This window comes from Poecilia reticulata, chromosome 16 (assembly GCF_904066995.2).
Source record: "Poecilia reticulata chromosome 16, P_reticulata-male-v2, whole genome shotgun sequence".
Lineage (NCBI taxonomy): Eukaryota > Metazoa > Chordata > Actinopteri > Cyprinodontiformes > Poeciliidae > Poecilia > Poecilia reticulata.
Window position 1 is genome coordinate 20,199,804 of NC_088845.1, and position 18,951 is coordinate 20,218,754.

Below are 18,951 nucleotides of genomic sequence, written 5' to 3' on the forward strand. Positions count from 1 at the left end.
TGGGAAAAAAAATTACATTTTATTCATCACTACAGAAGGGTTCAGTGAATGCGCATATGAAACTGGTGGGTTCGGTACCTCAAAAAAGGTTAAGAACCACTGCTCTAGGTACTCCAGTTTTATCCCACAGTCCAAAAAGAGGACTGTCGGGTTAATTGGGTTCTCTAAATTCTCTTTAGGTGTGAGTGTGTGTTCATGGTTGTTTGTCCTCTCTGTGTTGCCCTGCGACAGACTGGCGACCTGTCCAGGGTGAACCCCGCCTCTCGCCTGAAACATTCACTGGAGATAGGCACCAGCACCCCTCCCAACCTCATTAGGGACAAGGGTATAAGAAAATGGATGGATGGATGGATGGATGGATGGATGGATGGATGGATGGATGGATGGATGGATGGATGGATGGATGGATGGTACAAAAAAGAAACTGGTTCTCATGTAACATTGCTAGATTGCAGATGTCTTTACATTAACAAACAATAGAAGGAGAAGCATTAGCTACATTAGCAAACATGTTTAAAAGAAAAGCAGTAAAATTATATATTCCTTATTGCGTTTTAACATTTGTCTGAGTACTGCCATTATGTCAGCAAAATTTTCTTGCCACATTTTTCCACTGATGAAAAATATTAAAATTCCAAAGATTTGATCTGATGTCAATTATTACTATTTATGAGCTATTTTTATTTTTTTCCTCCATCTAAAAGTTGTTCTTGGAAAAAATACAAAATAGCTACATAAGAATCTGCTTATGACGTTGGGAAAGTTTGATTGCAAACTGTAACAGTTTCTGGCATCAAGGTTTGCTTTATAAGCACAAGACTCTCTCTCACCACACAATAGGACAGAGACATAATCTTTGGCTGCAAGACGTTCAAATCTTACAAGATTTAACTCCAGTTATATGTTAAAGAAACTTCAAGGTGAGTGGATCTTTACTTTGAAGAATAAGAAGAATTCACTAAAGACTCTTATATATTTATCTTAATCTTTATGTTGGTTCTTAGGCTTCTAGTCAACTGATGATGGATCTGAAATTGTGGTTCTCAATTCTGATGGTTTGTGGTAAGTTTAATCTTAAAATGACAATTCATGGAATATCATCATTCTATCACTGTCCACTTGCTAACAAAGTATTCTTGTGTTTGTGCAGTTATTACAGGAATGGCTGAATCTCTAATCTTGGCCAAGGACTGGCACATAAATGTGCCATCAAGAATCCCCGTTCTTCAAAACTCATGTGTGGTCATTCCCTGTGTATACTCGTATCCCAAGACAAAAAAAATATTGAACAGATTTCGGGCATTCTGGTACAAACGGCACACATTGGTCGCATCAAATTTTGAGGACTTGACACTAAGGCCTGAGTACCTCCATCGAACCAGAATGGGAGGAAGCATTCAAAGTGGCAACTGCACCTGGGAGCTGTATGGCGTCAGAAAAACCGACACTGGTCCGTTTTACTTCAAAATTGAAATTCCACAACATAAAAGCTTCACTTTCTCAAACAATAAGGTGACCCTGGACATCTACCGTGAGTATATTAGAGACCTTTTCAGTAATTCAAACTGAATTCTTTACTTTAAGATAGTAAAACATGTTTAAATAACTATTTAACAACTGATTTTGTGACAATTGTTGATTGTACAGGAGTTCCTAATCGTCCCGAGATGACTTTAGAAGTCAGTAATAAAGTGACTGCCACCTGCAAAGTTACTCACGTCTGTCCATCATCTCCTCCCCACATCTCCTGGAGCCGCGCAGGAACGTGGTCAACGATGTCAAAACAGGAGAATGCATTGTTGTGGTCAACAACGTCGACCATGACCTTCACCCCTCGAAAAGCCGATTTTAACAAGCGCTTAGAATGTACGGTGAGATTCCACGGCAGGAAGACTGCAAAAGGCTCTGTGCTTATCAACAAGTAGAGGACCAAGTGAAACTATATATGCAGGATTAGATTACAGTAATATATTTAGAGCCATCTGCCATAATGACAAAGTGATTTTGCAAAAAAAGGCCAGAATTAGTAAAACTACAAAAGAAAAAGAACATTTAGAGACAGGAAATTCTTATTGATGCATGCTTTGAGTCATATCACCTACTGAGTTTAACTTTATCTAAATCTTTTGAACATGTGTTAGAGGCACAAAAGGTAGGAGTCTTTTTCTAACCTTTAATGATTTTCTAATAAGATTTATGGAACAATCTTGTTTTGCTGGTTTCTTTTTTTCACTCTTCATCAACTGTAAAATTATACACTGACTATTAAATTTACGTAATACTCCAAAGTGTACAGGTTTTCCTATTCTTTTGTATTAAATTTTTCATCAAAGTATTAAGATTATAACATTTGTATGTTTTTGATCTCTTTTGTCTCAATTATCTGGAGTGTGTGAAACGGGGGACTGTCGTGGCTGCAGCCTCCCATTTGTGGTGAAAATTCAACTTTTTATTTAGCACTTCAAATAAGCCACAAAGAACCTTCATAAACAGAAGAATTGCACAAATAACGACAGAAGTAAAATAGTGTTATGCAATTTAAATCTACATTCAATGTTTTACTGAGTTAAATTTTGCCGCCAGCTAAATATTTTTACCAGTGGGAGAGTCCCTTAGAAAGAAAATGTGGATAAAATATATACGGAAACTTGAACTTTTCTCTATTAAACAGAATATGATACTTTCCTCTTTCAAAGATTGAGATAATGACCTGATGCACTATATTTAAGTAGTTTGTCAACTGCACTGACGAAAAGAAAAGAGGGGAAGTAAAATAAAAATTACTTATCCATTATTTTTGGTGTTTTCCATGCTTTTGAATCACATAGCATATCACAAAGTTATGCATTGCTAACTTTTAAATGGTAATCTTCATCTTTGTTACTGTTGCTCTGGAGTAACAAAGCATGCTCTGGTGCTCCGGCAGCAGCACCACATGAAAAGAGATTTACAGAAATAATAATTCAGCTTAAACCAAGTCACACTTAATGTTTCATTTTAAGCACTATCTACTATCATCATGCTGCAGTATAGACATAGTTACACTAATTAAGAAAACTACCAGGCAAGAAACTTTATCGATCCTTTACTTCAATCTCAATTGTTTATTGTTGTAGGATAACATTGGGGGGAAATCAAGATACAGCACTGGGTGGCTAATTACATTTACTCAAATATAGTTGAGTAACTTTTTGAAACTCAAATGAACTTTTAGGAATACTCTTACTATGCTGAAATTTTTACTTTTACTCAAGTCATTTTATTATGAAGCATCACTATTCTTATTTAAACAAAATTTTCATTTTGTTTTTAAAATACCAAAATTTCCACTGAACTTTATATTTTGGGTCCTCTAATTGTGTAATTTTTTTAGATATGAAATAACTTGATCAGTTACTCAGTACTTGTATACACTTTACCAAATGCTTCTTTACTCTTGTGTAATTTCTTACACAAGAGCTACTTTTTACTTTTACTTGAGTCAAAACATGTTGAAGTGCTACTGTTATTCCTGGAGTATAAATTGTGGGTCCTCTGCCCACCTCTAAGGAACAGTAACCAAATGTTGAGGCACACGTTGACCAAAAACAAGCAAACTAAGGTGGACAAGTTATACATCCACAAAGAACTACTTAAATTAATAGTCATATTTACTTTATATGCATACGACATGTATGCATGTAGGCCACACTTGGCACACAGGGATGTAACCAAAAGAGGTAAAGATTGTAGCACGAGTTCAGCTTTTATCCATTCTCTATTCTGTACCCTCACTAAAGGTCACTGTATTCAGGTTGTCTGTTTACAAAGGTAAAATAACGGCGATCGACTCTAAACCTCTCCTACCTTTTGTCTCTGTCATCTAATCAACATTTTACCGTGGCAACCGCCTGCACCCCACAAACCCAGCAGAGATTCTGTGTGTGTATATATGCTGCTTTGTGTGCTTTGGAGTTTCTGTGCTGATTAAATTTTTGCAAAGTGATAAAAGCTGGGTAGCTCTTGAATTGCTACAAAATAAATCTGTATTTCCTCCCTCAGCCCACTGGCTGCAATGTTGACACCTTGAGATGCCATGAGACCTAAATCCTGAACATCATGGCATGGAGTGCATCCCAGTTTTCCATGTCTGGCATATAACCATTCGTTTTAGCCTTTAAACTGGTTCTATTGATCCTCTGTCCAGACAGAGAGATAATCAGTAGCCCAGCATCATGACCTGTTCTGAAGATCCTGCAGCTTCCACTTCTCTTCCTAACATGGTGCCTCCTCACCCTGACTCTCATACTGATAGGAGGAACCACAGAGCTCTGTTAGGTTAAAAGCTCATCTTCTGAAGTTGGGATATTTTTCCTCCAACAGGATCCAAAGGAATCACCTCAAACCAGATGTTAGACTGGATTTTATTTCAATTTCATTTGTGAATGTTAGCTTCCCATTTTCAAAAGTGGAGCTATAAAAGGTTTAAAAAGGTTATCATTTTGGAGAAAATCTGATCAACATCAATATTTCCACTAAATAAGAGGCAAAACAAATTTGTTTGATAAAGGAAAAGCATCAGACTCTGAGCTCAAAGCACCAAACTATATCAGACAATTAATTTAATTTCACATAATTATCGCGGTAGAAGCCATTTGTTAAATACTTAATGAGACATATTTACCGTGTTTGCTGTTTGTTGTAAATGACGTATACTCAAAGAACGAGGTAATTAGTCCAAGTTTGTCGTTGATTGAACGTTCTGAAACTACAGCGGCTGTGATGCACCAAGACAAAGGTAAAATAACCTGAACAGCTGATCAACTCAAAACCACTCGCACCTTTTTACTCTCCGTCTCTGTCATTTAAGCACACCCGTTGCTATGGCAACCTCCTGCGCTCCACAAGCCGTTACAGTCCGTTACAATATTAGGTTTGCAGGCTTGATATTTATTTTGCGAGCCTCCCTGAACACAGCGGTGGTTGATTAGTTAATTTTAAACTCCTGCTCTGCTAGTTATTTTGATAATGGAACCGAAACGCACAGAACTGCGCAACGCCTTGTTGAAACAATAATCACTGAGATTATTATTGTTGTTGGGTCATTAATTTGAGCACGTTATGTTGATTTTGTTGTTGTTGTTCTTTAAGAACGTTTTGATAAGGAGCCAGAGAGGAGGAAGTGCTGGTCTCAGCATTCTGGCGGCGTTCAGTTTGTCATCTAATGTCGAGATCGATTCAAAACCTTCCGCGATCGACATATTGCAGCCCTGCTCTAGCAAAGCACGAACAGTTCAGAAACAATATGGAATGAGAAAAAAAGCTATTTGGGTGTTTACACGACAACGATCCAACAAAAACGAAACTTCTGTTCCGTTTTTGTTTGATCGTTTACACGAAAACGTTTTAATTACGATCTGTGTTTACACAGTAACGGTACACATCGAAAACGTGTAATTGCTCTTGCTGCGCCTAGTTGGTGCTAGGTTCTTTGAAACTTGAGTGCGCATGTGTTTAAAAAAAAGTTCAACTTGAAGGCATGTGGATTCGTGTTTCACTATCAGGTACCGTTCTCCCATAGATTGGGAGAAAACACGCATTGTGAGCGTCTGATTTAGGGCGCATGCAGTTGGAAAAAGTGGGATAACTTTGCTGAAACACGTTGTTTGAGCTTTCACGGTGTCTGTAGCGAGCCCCGGACTGGAAGCTGTTTATTGTTTTTACCTTGGAATGGCCAACAGTCTGTTTTTCCTATATCAATTTGATAATAGGAGCTCCCGCACTTCCCATATCCGTGTCCCCTGTCACTTTTTTCAGCAGTTAAAACAGTTTAATCCGTTGTTAACAAGTCGTAACTTGTTTTTCCGAGCCGCCTTCAAACGCAACATGAACGCTGAGACGCTCGCGCTGGGTTTACACCTGTTAGGCAGCGAAGGAGACCTGATGCTGCACATCTGTGTTAGAATCATGGCAGCAAAACTGAAAAACGTAAATATCTTTGCACAGTTTTTTCCCCCAAACTAATCGACTGAGTTGAGTAAAGCTGTTGGATACAGGTAATGATAGCTAAAAGATGACTAGCTAGCTAATATCAACACAGCACGTTAAGCTTGTTAACAAGTAGCCTGTAGGCTACTGATGTTATCTATGTTCAGCTACGTAAACTCATAGCCCCCCCCCAAAATAAGTCGGTGCCCCCTGTTAAACTCTTCTGGAGCCGGGCTGGTCCTGGTCCGTAGTTCTCTAGATAAGAGCGCTGAACAAGCAGCCGTGTATTTTGCCACCTGGGCGGAGCAGAGCGGTGAAGAGACGCTGAGGGAACCGTATCTGATGGGGAAACAGTAACACCAGCATTGTGAGTAGTTTCTTCTTCTTCTGTGGATTGTAGGAAGCAGCTATGTTTTGCATCATACTGAAGAACAGATCCGTTTTCTCGGTTTACACGACAACGGAAAACGGTACGTTTCAGAAACATCGCACTCTGGAACCCGTTTTCAATCTGTGCCGTTGTCAGAGAAAACATTCGGTGGTTTCGTGTAAATGCACACTACAAACGCAACAAAACTCTCCCGTTTTCCCCCGAAATCGTTGTCGTGTAAACGGGGCCTTATTTTAACTGATTAAGTCAGTTAATAAATTGTTAGATTGTTCTTGAAAAACTAATCAGTCACGGTTAATTAGTGGGTGCACTCATGGCTGCACGGTGAATCCATTGATTTTTTTTTTTACAGCAGAGAGCCGCTCCTCTCTTGAGGGTACTGCGTACCCCTGCTAAATCTTTTAGGTGTACGCAGTAGCCTGCCGTACCCCCTTACTTTCACCCCTGGTTGTACCCCATTTCTAAACACAAGGGTTAAAGGAAATGAATTAAATATATTTAGAATTAATTTCCTTTAATTAACCTGGTTAACAATGTTGATGTAGATTGATTGCATTTGCAAGTGAAATCTGCACAGAACATCTGCAGCACACATCAAAATGCTTACACAGAACAAACTTAGTTCAAATATAATTAAACCGTTAATTACAGACCAGGTAGACAGACTGCAGCTTTTCCTTTATTTATTAGACATTGGCATATATTTGATCATCCCAGTCAGTCTGAAAAACAAATACAACATAAAAAAAATTATTGCATTTACTCAAGAATTTGTAAAAGTACAGATGAATACATACCCCATTTCCATACATATCTTCATTCATATAAATATTAGAAGAATGTGGATCATCACAAGTCTTTTTCCTGGGAATACGAATCAGATGTTTTGAAAACAATTATAAATAAGATGAAACGTTTGCTTAGTTGAGTGATAAGAATGTTTTGAGGCCTTCTCTGTGGGGTCCTGACTTCTTTGTGTCTTTTAAGTCTAAAAAAGAAATTGGATCTCTGAAGACATGTTGTGCCTCCCATGTGGGCCCTCTGTAGGTCCAGGCCAAGGGCCTGCTGCAACCCCCGCCCTATCTGTAGCTCCTTCCCTGAACTGATGTCACAAATATGCCACAATTGTGGGAGGAACTGTTTGACGTTAATTTCTAAATCAACACCAGACTGAGTTACTGTTGGTGTTAATTTAGAAATCAACACTGGACTGGATTGCTTTTTGTTTAACTCTTTGGAACTCTTTAGCAAAACTAACACTAACACTCATGTTGTTGAATTAACCCTGTATTTTTAACATGCAATATAAATACTGGAAATATAACACTTTTGAATTTGCTATGTGTGTTCATGGTTGTTTGTCCTCTCTGTGTTGCCCTGCGACAGACTGGCGACCTGTCCAGGGTGAACCCCGCCTCTCGCCTGAAACATTCACTGGAGATAGGCACCAGCACCCCTCCCAACCTCATTAGGGACAAGGGTATAAGAAAATGGATGGATGGATGGATGGATGGATGGATGGATGGATGGATGGATGGATGGATGGATGGATGGATGGATGGATGGATGGATGGATGGATGGATGGATGGATGGATGGATGGATGGATGGATGGATGGATGGATGGATGGATGGATGGATGGATAATACAAAAAAGAAACTGGTTCTCATGTAACATTGCTAGATTGCAGATGTCTTTACATTAACAAACAATAGAAGGAGAAGCATTAGCTACATTAGCAAACATGTTTAAAAGAAAAGCAGTAAAATTATATATTCCTTATTGCATTTTAACATTTGTCTGAGTACTGCCATTATGTCAGCAAAATTTTCTTGCCACATTTTTCCACTGATGAAAAATATTAAAATTCCAAAGATTTGATCTGATGTCAATCATTACTATTTATGAGCTATGTTTATTTTTTTCCTCCATCTAAAAGTTGTTCATGGAAAAGTACCCAAAAAGCAACATAAGAATCCGCTTATGATGCTGGGAAAGTTTGATTGCAAACTGCAACAATTTCTGGCTTCAAGGTCTGAACTTTTGCTTTATAAGCACAAGACTCACTCTCATCACACAATAGGACAGAGACATAATCTTTGGCTGCAAGACGTTCAAATCTTACAAGATTTAACTCCAGTTATATGTTAAAGAAACTTCAAGGTGAGTGGATCTTTGAAGATTAAGAAGAATTCACTAAAGACTTTTATATATTTATCTTAATCTTTATGTTGGTTTCTTAGACTTCTAGTCAACTAATGATGGATCTGAAATTGTGGTTCTCAATTCTGATGGTTTGTGGTAAGTTTAATGATAAAATGACAATTCATGGAATATCATCATTCTATCACTGTCCACTTGCTAACAAAGTATTCTTGTGTTTGTGCTGTTATTACAGGAATGGCTGAATCTCTAATCTTGGGCAAGGACTGGCACATAAATGTGCCATCAAGAATCCCCGTTCTTCAAAACTCATGTGTGGTCATTCCCTGTGTATACTCGTATCCCAAGACAAAAAAAATATTGAACAGATTTCGGGCATTCTGGTACAAACAGCACACATTGGTCGCATCAAATTTTGAGGACTTGACACTAACGCCTGAGTACCTCCATCGAACCAGAATGGGAGGAAGCATTCAAAGTGGCAACTGCACCTGGGAGCTGTATGGCATCAGAAAAACCGACACTGGTCCGTTTTACTTCAAAATTGAAATTCCACAACATAAAAGCTTCACTTTCTCAAACAATAAGGTGACCCTGGACATCTACCGTGAGTATTCAGCTTTTCAGTAATTCTAAACTGAATTTTCAGTAATTCTAAACTAAATTCTTTACTTTAAGATAGTAAAACATGTTTAAATAACTACTTAACAACTGATTTTGTGACAATTGTTGATTGTACAGGAGTTCCTAATCGTCCCGAGATGACTTTAGAAGTCAGTAATAAAGTGACTGCCACCTGCAAAGTTACTCACGTCTGTCCATCATCTCCTCCCTACATCTCCTGGAGCCGCGCAGGAACGTGGTCAACGATATCAAAACAGGAGAATGCATGGTTGTGGTCAACAACGTCCACCATGACCTTCACCCCTCGAGAAGCCGATTTTAACAAGCGTTTAGAATGTACGGTGAGATTCCAGGGCAGGAAGACTGCAAAAGGCTCTGTGCTTGTCCTCATGTAGAGGACCAAGTGAAACTACATATGCAGGATTACAGCAATATTTTTAGAGCCATCTGCCATAATGACAAAGTGATTTTGCAGAAAAAGTCCTGAATTAGTAAAACTACAAAGGAAAAAAGAACATTTAGAGACAGGAAATTCTTATTGATGCATGCTTTGATTCATATCACCTACTGAGTTTAACTTTACCTAAATCTTTTGAACATGTGTTAGAGGCACAAAAGTTAGGAGTCTTTTTCTAACCTTTAATGATTTTCTAATAAGATTTATGGAACAATCTTGTTTTTCTGGTTTCTTTTTTTCACTCTTCATCAACTGTAAAATTATACACTGACTATTAAATTTACGTAATACTCCAAAGTCTACAGGTTTTCCTATTCTTTTGTATTAAATCTTTCATCAAAGTATTAAGATTATAACATTTGTATGTTTTTTATCTCTTTTGTTTCAATTATCTGGAGTGTGTGAAACGGGGGACTGTCGTGGCTGCAGCCTCCCATTTGTGGTGAAAATTCAACTTTTTATTTAGCACTTCAAATAAGCCACAAAGAACCTTCATCAACAGAAGAATTGCACAAATAACGACAGAAGTAATAGTGTTATGCAATTTAAATCTATATTCAATGTTTTACTGAGTTAAATTTTGCAGACAGCTAAATATTTTTACCAGTGGGAGAGTCCCTTAGAAAGAAAATGTGGATAAAATATATACGGAAACTTGAACTTTTCTCTATTAAACAGAATATGATAGTCTTTCCTCTTTCAAAGATTGAGATAATGACCTGATGCACTATTTTTAAGTAGTTTGTCAACTGCACTGACGAAAAGAAAAGAGGGGAAGTAAAATAAAAATTACTTATCCATTATTTTTGGTGTTTTCCATGCTTTTGATTCACATAGCATATGACAAAGTTATGCATTGCTAACTTTTAAATGGTAATCTTCATCTTTGTTACTGTTGCTCTGGAGTAACAAAGCATGCTCTGGTGCTCCGGCAGCAGCACCACATGAAAAGAGATTTACAGAAATAATAATTCAGCTTAAACCAAGTCACACTTAATGTTTCATTTTAAGCACTATCTACTATCATCATGCTGCAGTATAGACATAGTTACACTAATTAAGAAAACTACCAGGCAAGAAACTTTATTGATCCTTTACTTCAATCTCAATTGTTTATTGTTGTAGGATAACATTGGGGGGAAATCAAGTTACAGCACTGGAGTTGTTTGGTTAACACTGGCATAGAGTGGCCTCTATATTAAAAGTTCCTCCAGCAATATGCTGCTTGTAAGAGAATAACTGAAGAAAGACGCCTGAGCCTCCTCAACATGATGAACATGAAGAGGTCTCTCATCTTGATTTGACAACAATCTCCCCTGGAAAATGTTTCTCCCACGTGGCTGTTATCTGCTTCACATTACTTCCTCTTTTATGAGTCGAAGATTTTCCATTGTAAATGAAGAATTTAAAATAAAATACGCTGTTTGTGTCAGCTGATATGGACAGCAATGCCAAAAGCAAAAACGAGGTTGAAACTTTTTAGTTTTCTTTTTGAGTAATAGATGTTTATGTTTTGAAAATTTCATCGAGGTTCATAGCAACTTCCCTTTCTGTTAATGCTGAACACAATTACATGCACTTACATGTGGGTTTTTTCACACTTGACCAATAAGACACGCCCATCAACAACCACACTTTCTTCGTTTATTAATGAATAGTCATAATCGGTGACAGGCTATTCAAGCCTCACTTATTTTCACACCTGCACTTACAAAGCTTGCAGGTCAACAGCAACATGATCATCATTTGATCTTTTTAAAGTTTGTCTCTTTTGTCAGAATAGTTTTACTTTTTAATACGTTAAACAAATATCACAATTTTCAAGCAAAAGAGGAAATTCTAAAGACAACATTTCCACAATATGTTGTAACCAGACAAGACCTACCACATAAACAAGAATTAAAAATACACTTAGGGAAATTGGCTTAATAGCTACTAAGATACATGCATTTACAAGACTTATTTGGAAAAGTTATAGCTGTAAGCAAAAGTGCTTTATTTTTAGAATTTGTTCCCTTTATGTAAAGGAAATTAATTCTAAATGTATTTAACCCTTGTGGGTGCGAGGACTGAGGCAAACGAAGAGGACTGAGGCAAATGATGCAAGTTTTACGTGTGTTGGGTCAGTTGGACCCCATTTCTAAACACAAGGGTTAAAAGGAAATGAATTAAATATATTTAGAATTAATTTCCTTTATTTAACCTGGTTAACAGTGTTGATGTAGACTGATTGCATTGGCAAGTGAAATCTGCACAGAACATCTGCAGCACACATCAAAATGCTTACACAGAACAAACTTAGTTCCAATATAATTAAATTAATCAATTACAGACCAGGTAGACAGACTGCAGCTTTTCCTTTATTTATTGGACATTGGCATATATTTGATCATCCCAGTCAGTCTGAAAAACAAATACAACATAAAATTATTGCATTTACTCAAGAATTCATAAAATTAAGTAGAGAAAAATACATACCCCAACATTTCCATACATATCTTCATTCATATAAATATTAGAAGAATGTGGATCATCACAAGTCTTTTTCCTGGGAATACGAATCAGATGTTTTGAAAACAATTATAAATAAGATGAAACGTTAGCTTAATTCAGTCTTTGGTGAGTGATAAGGACCTTTTTGAGGCCTCCTCTGGGGGTTCCTGAGGTCTTTCTGTCATCATGGCACTCATGTTTAATCCCGAAGTGTCTCTAGGTTTCCCCGTGCTGGTAAGGTAAATGTAATTTTCTCAGAGGGGATTCTACTGTGCATAACTTTGTACATGGAAAGCTAAGGCGTTCCCAGGCCATCCGAGAAACATGGTCCCCCCAACGTGTCCTGGGTCTTCCCCGGAGCCTCCTCTCAGTGGGACGTGAACAACTCACCAGGGAGGCGTCCAGGAGGCATCCTTACCCCTCCTGGCCGAGATGCCCAAGCCACCTCAACTGACTCCTCTTGGCACAAAGGAGCAGCGGTTCTACTCTGTGTCCCTCCTGGACTCTTGTATCCGCGAACTCATTCTTTCAGTCATGACCCAAAGCTCGTAACCATAGATGAGGGTAGGAATGTAGATCGACCGGTAAATTGAGAGCTTTGGTTTTTGACTCTGCTCTCTCTTCACCACGACAAGAGAGCAGTCGTGGTGCTTCACTGCAGACGCTGCACCAATCCGCCTGTCGACCTCCCGCTCCCTTCTTCGCTCATTCGTGAACAAGATCCCGAGATACTTAAACTCCTCCACTTGGGGCCGGAAGTCCAACAACAGATCATCACTCAAGTTCAGATCAGGGGACCAATCACGGACCACCGAACCTGAAATTACCCCTGGGATAACACATCTTAATATATGATGCAACCTGAATTCAAAATATTAGTTTCTTAACTCATGTATTGTTGTTTTCTTTGTTCATCCTAATGAGAAGAGTGGTGAACGACACATCAACACTCAGCAGATTTGACTTAGCGTCCTCTGATCATTTAATATTCCTGGAGTTGTTTTCTTTCCACCAGTATCTGCAGCTTTTCTTTAGAGTAACTCGATTTTAAGCCAGTTTTCCATCATTATTTTTAACGCAATTTGTAGCGCCGCACTTTGAACTGATGTCATGACAAATAATGTTTACATGCATTACCAGACCACTAGGGGGAACCTTGTGGACCACCAGCGGAGTGGGGAGAGCTGTTTGAGAAAGACTGCTTTAAGGTTAACTTGTGTCAGAAAAAAGATTAATAAACTACACAGTGATCCATTGTTTTAAATAAATTTATCATAAAATGTAAAGAATAATAAATAAAATCTAGAATAACGTGAGAAGGAAGCAATGTGCAAATAAATAATCTCACCATGAAAAAGAACATTCCAAGATGTTGTCTAAATCCTCTTAGGCTCTACCGGCTTTTCCTGAAGGATAATCTAGGACAGGTCCTATTTTAAAAATAGTAGCCTTTCAACATTTCTACTAAATCAATCAATACCCAGATATTTGGAGGATGATATTTTATCGATAAGGTCTTCCACAGATCAGAAATACCAATATCATCAAGATTTAGGCTTAGTTCTGAAAAACAGCATGATTTGTCATCTTCATGCTAAGGTTCAGCTTCAGGTCATACATTGGTGTATCATGTTATCTACATAAAAATGGACTTTAGCTGTAGACACATTCTTTCAAGTGCTATTTGGAAATTGAAAAAATATTAATAAGGCCAAAAACTGTGCCTTGAAGGACTTTTTTCCAAATTCTCTAAATATTTGACACATTTACATTAAAATGCACATTATTCTACCTGGAAGGTAGATAGAATAATCTATACTGTATAATACAAAAAGAAAACAGTTTCTCATGTAACATTGGTTGTTTGCTGATTTCTTTACATTAGCAAACAATATTTATTTTTTACTCACCATTTCTTATAAACTCCAACTAAAAGTATAACCAACAGCAAGAACCCTGCTGCTCCAGTGGCAATGAAAATGTAAAGTATCGTCTCTGTTAAGACAGAAATCAAACAATGTATGTTTATGTTATTCGCCATGTTTGGTGGTGAGTGTTGAAATCTGATATCACTTCATACCGTCATGAGGTACAGAGAGTGTATGGTTGGCCTTCCCTTGGATGTTAGATGCCAAACACTGCACAAACTTGGAAGACTCGATGTCTTTCAAAAGAATCTTTATGGTATAGAAACCATTTTTATCTCTTGTAGTACCAGGCAGAATTTTGTCAGACTGCTTAAATGTGACGGTGCTGGCAGGATTGGAGTCCACAATACACTCACACTTCACCCAGTCCCCCTCTATTGAGCATGACGACTCAGTCTTCATCTCAGGAGCATCTGTAAAGGCAAAGAAAAAGATCCCAGGGTGCCTTTGGAATCAGCTATGAGTTCATATTCATTCTAGTGACAATTTTAAACATTGTCACAATACCTGGAATGTTTTACTCACATAAAACATTGAGTTGGACAGGCCGTGAAACATTTTTTCCCTCGTCGTTGATAGCAGCACAATACATTGCTCCTATTGTTCTAGAAACATTTGACACTATGTAGAGGTTTCCCTGAGAGATCTTTGCTCCAGTTTCATTGTGCCACTCGTAGCGACTGACAGGAGGCTGAGCCTCACTGGAGCAAGTGAGAGCCACAGTTTCTCCCTCCTTTACGTCGACCTTGTATTCAACGTTCACATTCAACGGTGCATCTGCATGAAAATATAAAAACAGCTATATATTCTTGCCATATATATTGTTTGTGACTGTGTCTGGTACAACAACATCCTGAAAAAGTAAATCCACAGAAATTGAAGTCCTCATTTGTTTGCAAACTAGTTCAGCATATAGACAATATAGAGGCAAACAGCATTTTAGAAACATGCCATGATAATATGATAATTAATTATAGCATCATGATCTATGCAAAACTCTGTTTTATTTGTCTGTATTTAAACAAAATTACGAGGACTCACTGGTTCATGCTAGCTTTCTTTGCTCACAATGTTTCGGTGGTGAACTAGAACACAAATTTATTCGTTTTAACCTGGCAGAATGAATTTGTTGTATGAACTGGCATCCAACTAGTGAGTTGGCTAGTTTATTGATAAACTATCCAAGTGGCCTTTTACCAGTTGGTAAAACGCTAGCATTGACATGACATACATTTATTGGTAAAATTATGTCCAAAACAGTGAATTCTTCATTTTGCCTCTTGAGCTTTTTTGACATCAATGTGCCTCTATATTTTCACATCCCTTTTAAAAGGATTTTTTCATTCAAAACCATTTTTCATGTGACTTAAAGATTATAGTAATTTGGTTTTAAATTCAAAATGTAATCAGGAAAATGTCATTCTAATCAACACTTACATTTTACATGAAGTATCTTGGATATCTCCTGACTTTTCCCCCCTTTGTAGGTTACAGTGCACTGTAAAGGCTTGTTGTGGTCAATATGAGTTGGCCGAAAGCTCAGAATAGATGTTGTGTTCCACTCTGCATTGCCAAGCTGTTGGGACTGATGAATCTCCTCTCCAAGGTGATTCCACTTGAAATTGGGAGGAGAGGCGGGGCAGGAGTGAGACACAGAGCAGAATGCAGACACATTTTGTCCCTCCTTAAGGTCCACTTCCACCGAGAATTGGAGAGGATTTGGCTCACCTGTGTTAACCAGAGACATCACAATAGACTATTAAAATGATCTATGTATAGTAATCAAAAAGAGAAAATTAAAATGTTTCATCCTGTGTTAATACAGCCTAGTAAAAACCAGAGCCTGCGGCGGCAGCGTGTCGTTTAGTTTTTGTTACCCAGAAAAGTTGGGCACAATATTGCAACACCGTGAGTCAAACAATGGCTGGGGCAGCCTACTATCTAAAGTACTCGGGGGTACAGTTCTTTAACATTACACATACACATTTATGGAATACGGGGCGCTACATTTAACAGCCAAATACGGGACGGTTCTGTATTTTACCCTAAATGTGTCAGTTCGATGCTATGAAGCTTACAGGAAATTGCCTGCGCTGTGAACAACCGTCCTCTGGTGAATGAGTCAGCTGTTAATGTTAGTATTTGTAAGAATGAGTAACACAGACCGAGTGTCTTTATTCACTTCCTCTGCTGCCATTGCTAAAATTACAGACAGATTACAATTCTAAAAGAGAGCAGAAAATCGACATCCTCGCTCACAACTTCTTCTGTTCGCTGATCGATCTGGTAGAAAATCTACCAGAGGAATCCAGGCCAATGGGAGAAAACTGAGACTTCAAGATTTAAATAGAGTGAAATATCGTAGGAAGTCAATGGCCAGGCTAGTGCTCCTGATGAGATAACACTTGATTTAATGTGAAACTAAATACATTTTGTCTCTGATAAACTTTCCCAAATGCAGCAAACAACATTAAGCCTCATTTAAAATGGAAATAGAGAATGATTTCAAATTTAGATCAAGCGGTCACCTTAAGAGTAAAGCGTCAGTTCAGAATTGTTGCATATATTGCATTGATTCCAGTTTTAATTTGGGGCATTTGACTCATTTGGTTAATTATTATATGCTTCTTGTCATTAAAATGCTTTGGCTTGTTGAGTTTTCAAAAGGTGAAACTAATCAGCTGAGCGGTGTAAAACCTGAATATATTTTTCTGTCAAATTAAATTGTGTACTGTGAAACATCAGTAACTAATGTAAACTGATATGCTTCATATATTTAAACAAATATCTTGCACATTTTTTCATTTCTGTTTAATTTCATTCATATTTTTTTTTTTCAGATTTATTTGCTTTGGTTCACCTGTAATTTCTTAATGTTTTGTTTCTTGAATATTTTTCTCCAAGCATAAACAAATGTAAAATAGTGCACAAAAAATACAAATTGGTAAACTTTTAGATACTGTAAAATCTGTCTAAAACTGGTTAAACCCTTAAAACAAGTGCAAAGGTCAAATGTAAAATGTTACATTTGTACTAACTAAATACTATAAATGCTCATAAATGTCAAATATCATAGCATTATGATATATCAATACCATAGATTCGTATGACCTCATAATGAGCTACTTACTTATGACTGAAATGGCGATGTAATTTTTGTAGGAATAGCTGTTGTAGCTCTTAATTTCAATTCTAAAATCAAAAGGCCCCACGTCGCTGTTTTGAAGGGGGTCGATCTTCAGAGAGCAGTTCTTTCCTTTCAGCTCCCCAACAAGCTCAACGCGATTCCGATACTCCTGTAACGTCTGTCCAGAGCTTGAGTGAAAAATTACGCCATTTGGATTTTTCCAAATCCCGATGAATTCATATTTACTTCCTTCATCTGGATAGTTAAAAGAGCAGGGGATCACCACACAGGAGCCAATGAGCCCTTTAACTGAGGCTGGAGATGTGGATGTCCAGGACGAGGCTTCGCTTTCAGACCCTGTATGTAGAAAAATTAAAGTATTGTAATTTATAAATGACATTCCACTACAGTAAAGTCACCTGAAAATAAAATTTTGGAAACAACAATGATAAAATTAGCATTTCCTAATTTATAAGTTACACAAAATATACCCTACCTTTCAAATAAATGCATGCAAAAAAGATAAGCCATTTGGAGGGACCCATCTCATCTTCTTGGGTGAATTGCAAATGAAAGAAATATGCGGGCTGCAGCTGCTTTTACATTCCCGTGACAGATGACTTGTCTAGTTTCCGTTCCACTTTTATCAAACCTCAAATGCACTGCGTCACATACATGTGCATATTTATCATCTGCAAGTGTGACCAACGAAAGAACACTACCAAACCTAATCTTAAGTACGGCTCAACAACATATTTAAAACTATGAGGAAGATTTCAAACAGGTTTAATTAAATTTGACAGTTAAAAAGACATTTCACTGGATTGTCCTTCATTTCGCTGCTGTTTGGAACGCCCCTCCACAATCTCACCGATTCCACGATGCACGTCCCATCGTCATCGTTGAGCTTCCAGGAGGAGTCGTCATGCTGGATTCATGCAAAGGTACAACTGCTGGACCTGTAACAAGATGGATTTTAACAAAGGTGCATGCTAAAGATGAGAGTACAGACTTTTAAAGTGTACATTTGGGCAGAAAGTTAAAGCGACAACGACGGAAAACAAATAAGAAATCAAGTAAAATCCATGGACTGCTGACCATACAGTATTTAAAACAGCTTTAAGATAATCTTAATGCAATTTATAGCACAGATCTCTGTGTGATCAGCTCAAGGGAAATGTATATGTAAAAAAAATACATATTTTGAATTTTGTATAATTCTCTTAGCACTGTTGAGAAACTGATGAAAGGACTGATTCCTCTATAAAGGGTATGACATGATTGAGGAACAGAAACCTCAAAATTAAAAGGAGGAATAAAGCATAGGATGAAAATACAATTTTAGATTGGACTACCAACATTAAATCAGCAAATATGGAATCTGGGATCCAGCTTATGTTGCCAGGTGGACGATTTGTACACACAGTAGATGTTAAAATGAGCCAAAGAATGGTCAAAATATTGTTGCAGTAGAGATGTCAGCCCGTCACTCCCTCACCGCAGAAGCCATGACTTTTATTTATAGAAAGAGCTGCTACTGAGTAAAGTGTGAAGTGCTGTGAACTTCTGCACGACATCATTCTTGAACAGTCTGTGAAATGTAAAAGTGTAACAAAATCCTAAATCAACATTTTTTTGTGGATAAACTGTATAAATATTTTTTGTTTCTGTGCAAATTGTGACATTTTCATGTAATTTTTCAAATTCTGCAATTCTTTGTCTAAAACCACCTGAGTGCAGCAAAACAGGAACGATTACTTTGCAAGAAATAATTCTAATACTCTAATAATATAGATGAATT

General features: G+C 37.6%; 1 protein-coding gene and 2 long non-coding RNA genes across 5 annotated transcripts; 2 read left to right on the forward strand and 1 right to left on the reverse strand.

Moving 5' to 3' along the window:
* The first annotated feature begins 810 nt into the window (after positions 1–810).
* LOC145555316 (uncharacterized) lies at positions 811–2,293 on the forward strand. The gene is made up of 4 exons (XR_014091456.1): positions 811–920; positions 1,005–1,062; positions 1,151–1,531; positions 1,648–2,293. It is a non-coding gene; the product is annotated as an uncharacterized LOC145555316 (long non-coding RNA).
* A 6,117-nt stretch (positions 2,294–8,410) lies between these two features.
* On the forward strand, positions 8,411–9,902 carry LOC103478504 (uncharacterized). Its single transcript, XR_014091455.1, has 4 exons — positions 8,411–8,521; positions 8,602–8,659; positions 8,757–9,128; positions 9,263–9,902. It is a non-coding gene; the product is annotated as an uncharacterized LOC103478504 (long non-coding RNA).
* Positions 9,903–11,226: 1,324 nt separating this feature from the next.
* LOC103478495 (B-cell receptor CD22) lies at positions 11,227–17,999 on the reverse strand. Of its 3 annotated transcripts, none has more exons than XR_014091446.1 (9): positions 17,647–17,999; positions 17,154–17,507; positions 15,461–15,751; positions 14,549–14,800; positions 14,176–14,436; positions 14,006–14,090; positions 12,237–13,525; positions 12,081–12,150; positions 11,227–12,005 (listed from the first exon to the last, which is right to left on the reverse strand). XR_014091446.1 is itself a non-coding variant. In XM_008432380.3 (9 exons), exons 1-9 carry the CDS (start codon positions 17,693–17,695, stop codon positions 11,967–11,969), a joined length of 1,491 nt encoding a protein of 496 aa, XP_008430602.2. In that variant the 5' UTR covers positions 17,696–17,998; the 3' UTR covers positions 11,227–11,966. The 3 variants fall into 3 exon arrangements, 2 of the variants coding, with proteins under 2 accessions (XP_008430602.2, XP_008430603.2); XM_008432380.3 differs by having other exon boundaries at positions 12,237–12,326; positions 17,647–17,998; XM_008432381.3 differs by lacking the exon at positions 12,237–13,525.
* Positions 18,000–18,951: the final 952 nt, after the last annotated feature.

Coding starts and splice junctions, on each gene's coding strand:
- LOC103478495 (XM_008432380.3), bottom strand. CDS start 17,695: ATGGGTCCCTCCAAATGGCTTATCTTTTTTGCATGCATTTATTTGAAA. Junction 12,327..14,005: donor GTTGGAGTTTATAAGAAATG/GTGAGTAAAAAA, acceptor TTACCTTACCAG/CACGGGGAAACCTAGAGACA. Junction 12,151..12,236: donor CCAGAGGAGGCCTCAAAAAG/GTCCTTATCACT, acceptor TCGTATTCCCAG/GAAAAAGACTTGTGATGATC.